Raw genomic sequence first — 8,204 nt, 5'->3', positions numbered from 1 at the left:
GGGCCGAGGCACTTGTCTTCTCTGATACTCATTGATGTCTGCTTCTATACTCCTGCATTACCCTCGACGATTGTTGGTTCTACTTTGATTTTTGGGTACTGGTTTGGTACGCAATCTTTGGAGTTGTTATAAATAAGTTAGAAGGGTTAAGCGAAAGAAATAACAACATACTTTGTTGATTTTGTTTGTTGGAGCATCATATTTTCATTTCTACGTGTTAGAGTGTTGTACTTCTAGAAAATTTACCTGATTAGAGCACTATTCATCCATATTAAAGGCTATTTTCATTCCTTAAAGAAAAAGAGTTAGAAGAAGTATCCAAAAACCATTTGATGTTGATTTTGTATTTGTGCTGTCGTACTTTATAAAAGACAGGACCATTCCTGAAAATTCTTTATTAGGCAGGTGCAATTTCTTTAAATTCTTTATTAGGCAGACATCATTTCTGTAAATTTATAAAAGACAGGACCAATTTGTGAATTATTTATTAGGCATGTATTATTTTTGTAAATTTATGAATCAAAATCGCAAGTGGAAATATCCTAACTCCCGTTTGATACATAAGTCCCCCTTCTAACTGTTTTTTATTAACTCCCATTTAAAAGGAAGCACATTAAATTTCGCGGAAAAGGAAAAAAGAAGACAGAAAAGAACCTTCCATGTAAAGACGAATGATAGTAAAGTAAAAAGCGATATTCGCGTTTACTTTACTCGTGTTTACATTGCTTTGTTTTTCACACGCTTTCTACTCTGGTTTCTTGATTTCTTTCTCCAAGTACATAGCCCTCCTTCAGACCTTCACTGTCGGCGATATCTCCTCCACCTCCGTCACCATCGTTGGTTACTGTACCCCGGCCACCCTCCTTTACCATCATCGGCTGCGATTACTGATTTCCCCTGCTTCACCGTTGCGGCCTCACCGGCGATTAACTGGTTAGCGTTTTTTGATTTACAACAAGCGTTGAAAAGGGTACTCGCGTGTGTTTGACTATTTTCTACTGCTGAGGTGTTCAAAGACTTCATGTATTTGCCTATTTGCTAATTGCTACTGTATAAACTCTCTAAACTGATTAGTTAAGCAAGATTACTTTGACTGTTTGTCTGTTTGAAGCTATTGTTGCAAGCTTGGGGTGTCAGTTTGAAGCTGTTCACCAGTGACATGCTTTTGGTTCCATGGTTCTCCTCCGTTAATATGTTCAAAATGATATCATACACTTTAAGCTTAATCTTTCTATATTAAGGTGCCAAATGTCAAATTCTTCAAGCAAAATTTGTATATGTGTATATGTTTCGTTCTGACTTATGTACGCATTCTTTTATGAATGTTCTCATTTGAATTTGATTCTGTAAAAGTTTACGTTGAGTTGGTTGTGTCAAATAAAAGGACTGAATTTCGGATATCAAAATCCACTATTTGAACACCTGAGTAGTGATGCTAATGGGGCAAGTATGTTTCTCATTGTGGTTCACCTTTGTAAGGGCGGGATTAAGAACTTCTAACCATACAATTAGGCAATAAGTTCACCCTACTATGCCTAAAAATCAATGTATACAGAGCTGCATCTTGAAATATGCTGTTAATAGGGTTCCTTTTTAAGGTGTGTTTAACTTCAAATGTTATCTGTTTTTTTTAGTGTTTATGTTAGAGTTTGTTGAAAATCGATATGTTGAAGTTAAAATGTGTTGATTTTTTTTTTTTTGGTTTTTTATCTCGTCAATCGGGATCGGGCCTCCTCTAATTGGACATTTTTTAACCGGTTCACCTGTTACCTTGCAGCTCTTCAGCTCTTAAACCCCTTTGATACACTTCGAAGTGGAAATGTGGAATCAAATAAAGTTTCTGCTGAAAAGGAAAAACAAAGACAGGAGAAGACCCTCACAGGCGAAGGTTACTTTGACACTCGAAACGGCTTCACCTCAACACCCAGAGACTATAGAAAAGCTTCCAAGCGATGTTTTATCAAACATATTCATCAGGTTATTGGCAAAAGAAATTGCTCAATTGAGGTGTGTCTGTAAATCTTGGAATGCTCTGTTATCTGAATCCTCCTTCATAAAATCCCACCTCCATCATTCAATCCATCACAAGGATGAGATTCTGTTGTTCTTCAGACATGCATTTTCTTTTGACCGGAGACCATTCACAGCACACACCTCTCATTCTCCGGATCTCGAACTGACTAATTTCATCAAACTCCCGACAAGTCCCCAATCTAAAGACACTAGAGGTGATATTATTGGATCCGTAAATGGCTTAATATGCTTCAAATACGGATCATATGATTATGCAATTCACATTTGGAACCCTTCTCTGTCTATGGTGTTAACTCTCCCGCCATATTCTTTGCCCAAGGATGAGTGGATGGTAAACCATTTCCGATTTGGGTATGATCCCAAAACTGATGATTACAAAGTGGTGAAGCTTACAAAACTTTCGGGTGCAATCAGCATGTTATCACAAGTTGAGGTGTATAGTATGAGAAAGGGTTTGTGGCAGTTGATAACTCAAAGGTTTCCATCGAACATCAAATGGGTTTCTGATGAAGAGGTAGTTTGTGTAGATGGGCATGAAGGCCATGTTCATTGGCTTGGTTATACTGATATGGAGCAGAAGTTACAAACGATATTGGCATTTGATTTGGGTGCAGAGACATTCCGTGAGATACCTCTTCCAGATTCTATACTACACCTCCATGAAGAGTGCCTCAATGCGATGGGAGTTTTGGGTGGAAAGCTTTGTGTGATGTCATGCGTTTTTGAAGCTGGTAAATGCGAGGTGTGGGTGATGGAAGAGTATGGGGTGACTGAATCATGGGTCAAACATCATGGGTTTTCCCAGTTTAGTGCTGATATAGTTCCATATGGATTCACATTACGTGGTGAATTTCTTTTTCAAGTTGATGAAGATGCTAATGATGATTGTCTTGTTTTGTATGATCCAATTGCAGCCAAGGCTAAAAACTTCAAGAAAATGGGTAGAATAACCATAAGTAAAGTTGTGGAGTATGTTGACAGTCTTGTTTGGGTAGTACCTGAGGAGCGTGAGATAAGCTCCTGCAGCATCTCCCAGTTTTAATCTTGAAGCTTCACTTAGTTTCCTGTCAAGTATCAATTCTTAGTGCATATCATCTGCATTCTCTCTTGTCATCATGATGTGTTTAACATTTGGACATGTTGGTTCGTTTTTAAATTATTTTTTGGTATTCATATTTTGTTTATATTACACTTTCCCTTAAGCATTGAACAAATGTCTAGCCTTATTGTTATTATATTTTATTTTTAATTAAAAGTATTTTGTGGGAGATTTGATTTTCTGGTTTAATCTCACAGTTATTCAACTACAGCTTGGGCCCGTTGCCTGAGCAATACAAGAAAACAAGTGAGATAGATTCAATATTTTGAGTTTTTAGTGCATTAGAATGTTGAAAGTTTTGTGAGGACCATTTTGCAAATAAAGGAATTAGAATTAAATAAGTAAAGTAAATACATCATTTTTATGAAACCCCTTTGTATCCTTTTCTTGAACGGTGAAAGAAAGAATATGAGAAGCAAGAGCATAAAGGGATAATAGGAGAAAAGAATCGTAATCTATTGAAGCAATTACGGATGGGAAATGAAGCTCTGGCCTATGTGATACATTAAGATTTGGATGTTTATTTTGTGAAGAGCATAATCTGGATTGTTCTGTAATAAAAGCCAAAGGAGAAATGCAAGGTATACATATACTTATGATGTATGATCAATCTAGTTTGGAAGTGGAATCGATGATGATGATGATGATGATGATGATGATGCTGAATGATATAAGTAATTTAGTAAAATCTAAAGGGTGATTATACCCTTATATATGAGTGGATGAATGTATGTGTTTGTTAAAAGGGATATGTAACCTTATAATCAATCCTACATCATGGGTGAGTGTTTTGACTTTTTGTGTAAGGGCATGTAAATAATTTTCTTTATACGGTATGAATGTGTTAACTTTTTTATGTGGATGCTTATGAATATATTATACTAGGTTACAACCCATGGAAACCACGGGTAAAAGTTTTATAAAATTTTATTAAATTAATAAGATTTAAATTTTTATAGACTTTTTGTATTGATGATTTAAAATTTTATTAAATTAATAAGATTTAGCCATGTCATTTTTATTGGATCCATGTCATATTTTAAATAGTTTAGCATTGTACTTTGGTGTTTAAGCCATATAATTTTCAAATCTGGCTTTAAATGACAGCATGATCTAAAGGAAGCTCAAATATAAATATAGCAACAGATTTGAAAACATAATGTACCCTTTTTCAAAATTGTTGTATAATTTGAAATAAAAGTATATTTCTATTTTGGACCTAACATAACGTGCGGAGGAAATGAAAATACAATATTATTATGTGAAATAGTTGTAGCTTTATTGGTAAAAATGAAGTACATTGCTGGCAAAATACCAAAATTAAGCTTACAAGTAAAGAGTATATAGCATTTCCATATATATTTAGTAAGTGCTTTGCTAACTTATACACCCTGTACCAGGTAAGATGATTTTCTTAATCTAGCTTATATATTAACCAAGTTAATGGCATACTGTCAACGCTTTTAGGCCAACATTAAAAGCAAAAATCAAGAAAGCGAGGAAACTAAACCCAAAACATATAAAAATAAGTTTCATATATCAAACCAAGCAAAATTCGGTGAATCATATTCAATAATCTAGAAAGCTTTCAACTACTATACCGTCCTTATAGCAAAACACATATGAATCACTAAAGATTATCACACAAGCAAATAATCAAACACATGGCATGCAGGAAGATATTCATCTTATCAGACATCAAAACAAAAACACCAACCGATACTCAATTTGCACAGATATCTAGATTCATGCATTCAGAATTCGCAACTGCATACAATCAAGTTCACTTAAAAAGGCTATTTTGCTTCATATAGAACCCCACACCACAAAAACACATAAAATAGTCAAATGAAGTTGATATCACTCTGCCTGCCAAAAAAAACATAAGAACAAAAAAATATAAAAATATACCTTTAAATAAATAGCTTATAGATGTGCAAGCGGATTATTGATTGTGTCACACACACACACACACTGACACACCCACACATACACAAAACATAAATAGGTACGTCAAACAGAAAAAAAAAGAAAAAAAAAACATACCTAATGAAGACTGATGAAACATGAATCGAAAATGGGAGTGATGAATCGGCAATGAAATAGTCTTGAAATCGATGGCATTGGAGTTGTATTTACAATCCCATACAAAAATTACATAACCTTACAACGCCAGACGGGGAAGAGAGGGAAAAGTATAGGATTCTTTCACAAAAATGGAAGGCTCACCTGGATTTGCTTAATTTAATTTCGGCGGATGTGGTGACTATACGCTACTAAAAAAACATAGAAAATAAGAGAAAGAATTAGAATGATCTATGATCTATTGATGATTTCAAATGTTATAAATTGAGATTGACAATGGAAACGATTACCTGCATTTGCTAGAATTTTGCTTATCAATCCAAAAATCTTGAGAGGCTGATTTCTTGATTTTAAGTTATTGGAACCGATATGCATAGGTGGAGGGTATAAAAGTAATTTAACTTATATTAAGAATGAGTGGAGGATTTTCCATGTGGCAAAAAAGAGTGTTAATCTTAATGTATTGAAAATTTATGTGAAAGACAGTAATTGTAATGACATTATCATGTGGTTCGAATAAGTCAACGATACTCTTAATCTCGTGCTTAATTAAAAATTCATCATATTCAATTTGAAAATTTTGTTTGTATCTTTCTTGAGAGGACATAATTTCAATGGGTAGTATTGGACATGACTGCTAACGAGGAAGAACTTCGACCTAAAGCCAAAAGGAAAAAAATAAATGAGAAAGTCTTTATACAACATCCAATAACCTTTCCGTTGATTATTCTACTATAAACATATTATAGCATTCTACTTTATATGATACGGTTTTTTTATTAAATTGCTATTTACCGCTAAATTACACCTGATGTTCATGGTTTAAACATATTGTAGTTGATATTTCACATGCAATTGTTTCTGAATGATAATTTTGTTTCCAATTACAGTTTTATATATATATATATATATATATATATATATATATATATATATATATATATATATATATATATATATATATAACACTGCATAAAATAGCAATGTACTTTCACAAATACTAATTTCTGCATTTTTTGTACGTAATACATATGAAAGTTGGATGCTAAAGGCCTATTTTTTTTGTTGTGTCTTTCTATTGTGTTATGCATCCAAGTACTTTCCATAAAACCCAAAAGTGGACAACAAACATTTTAACATATGCATACAATAGCAAGGTACTTTCAAAAATTTAGATATCTGGATATTTTATATCCAATAAATATAAAAGTTTGATGCTAAAAAGCTATTTTATGCATATATTCCAGCTATTTGTAACAGGTAACCATTTCGCCCCTGTACTGTTATCATACTCATGAGATCTAAAAGACCATTATGAGTTTGGAACAAAAATTAAGAAACGTTACAGATTTTGGGTTACCTATATTCAAATTTGAAGTAGAATTGATTAACTGCAAAAATTAAAGAAATCTGATTTTTTTTCCTGAAAGTACACACATATTTTTGCAATTGATACAAATTTATTTGTCAAGTTTTTGTTATTCTGGAAAATGGTTTGAAACACAGCACAACAGAAACACACTAAACCCACATAAAATAACATTCATTAAGCATATTTAATCTTTTGAATTGAGAAATAGAATGATAAATATACTGCATATAAAAAATTGTGGTGAATGAACAATCTTAGTATAAAGAAACTAACTTGTTTCCTGTTGTATAATATGCAGATGTGAAGAAACATATTTTGGAGGAAGTCGGACGATGCAGGAGGAGGGTTTCTTCGAATTCGTGTAAGTTGAAAATATATGTATACAATATAAATTATAAATAGGAACATATATCATTTAACCGTATATTTAGGGATTTGATTATAGTATTTGAATTTGAAATCTTCATACAGCTGAGAATTTATAAAAATATTTGAAGTTGAATTTGAAATACAACCGTTTCATAAGTTATTGAATGAAATAGAAGAATCAATATGGTAAGCAATAAAGTCTTTCCTTTCATGAATCGAGTATGTTTTTTAAGAATCTGATCACATTAAAAAAGGATATTAGTTACAGATATCATATTTCGTTTCCATATTTCATGCATGTCATTTAAAATCGCAGGTTTTCTTTGATATTTAAAAAATAAGGGTAGAAGGGTAATTTTACATTTGACTAAAGATGCATTGAGAGGATTGACACGTGTAATATGGTTTCGTTTATTAAGAATGGAGATGGAGATTATTATTAAAATATAGAATAAATAAATAATAATAATTAACAATACAAAACGTGCGCTAAGCAAAACCCGTAATTTCCCCCTTTATTACTTTACTTTGCTGGGGAAATGACTTATTAGGGTAATTAACTGTTGCCCTTGTACTCAATTGGTTACTTTCCTTTTTTTTTTGCATCTCATTTACCATTGAACTTGTTGTAGCTGTTCACAGAAACCATTGAAACCGGCTATTGAAGGTTTCCGATAATTTCTTATCTTTGGCGACTCTCCGGTCGTCTTCTCAGTTTGATGACTTATAGCAGCAGCAAGCAGCAGGAGATGGTAATGGTGGTTTACCGGCGACAAAAGGGAGGTGGCAGGTGGGTTCCAGTGATGGCAGGTGGCTTGCTGCTTGCGTCCCTTCTTCCTTTTTCTGGCAGCAAATCGACAGGAGGGAGAGAGGGGAGGGTGGAGAAATCTAAGCAGCAACACCAGCGGTGGATGCCGCTTGGATGGCAGTCGAGAAAAGTCCGCCAGAAAAACTCGTTTTTGCTGGAGGCTTGGCGAAGAAAACGACCGGAGAGTCGCCGGAGATAAGAAATTGTCGGAAACCTTCAATAGTCGGTTTCAATGGTTTCTGTGAACACCTACAACAAGTTCAATGGTAAATGAGATACAAAAAAAAGGAAAGTGACCAATTGAGTACAAGAGCAATAGTTAATTACCCTAATAAGTCATTTCCCCGTTTTCTCTCTGGTTTCTTGTTTCCCAAATTCAAAACCCTCATTTACTGTCGGCGATATCTCCTCCCCCTTCACTGTCGATTACTGTCCTC

At 33.8% G+C, this 8,204-nt stretch overlaps 1 protein-coding gene across 3 annotated transcripts; it reads left to right on the top strand.

Annotated features, from left to right (window-relative positions):
* Positions 1-680: 680 nt before the first annotated feature.
* Positions 681-3,314, top strand: LOC111906963 (F-box/kelch-repeat protein At3g23880). 3 transcript variants are annotated; one of them, XM_023902750.3, is made up of 2 exons: positions 681-1,006; positions 1,778-3,314. In XM_023902750.3, exon 2 carries the CDS (start codon positions 1,820-1,822, stop codon positions 3,074-3,076), a length of 1,257 nt encoding a protein of 418 aa, XP_023758518.1. In that variant the 5' UTR covers positions 681-1,006; positions 1,778-1,819; the 3' UTR covers positions 3,077-3,314. The 3 variants fall into 3 exon arrangements, with proteins under 3 accessions (XP_023758518.1, XP_042753064.1, XP_023758516.1); XM_042897130.2 differs by having other exon boundaries at positions 681-1,598; XM_023902748.3 differs by having other exon boundaries at positions 686-933.
* Positions 3,315-8,204: the final 4,890 nt, after the last annotated feature.

This window comes from Lactuca sativa, chromosome 8 (assembly GCF_002870075.4).
Source record: "Lactuca sativa cultivar Salinas chromosome 8, Lsat_Salinas_v11, whole genome shotgun sequence".
Taxonomy (NCBI): Eukaryota; Viridiplantae; Streptophyta; class Magnoliopsida; order Asterales; family Asteraceae; genus Lactuca; species Lactuca sativa.
Note: the sequence above shows the minus strand (reverse complement) of the source record. Positions and strands in the feature narration are given on the sequence as shown.

Coding starts and splice junctions, on each gene's coding strand:
- LOC111906963 (XM_023902750.3), top strand. CDS start 1,820: ATGTGGAATCAAATAAAGTTTCTGCTGAAAAGGAAAAACAAAGACAGG.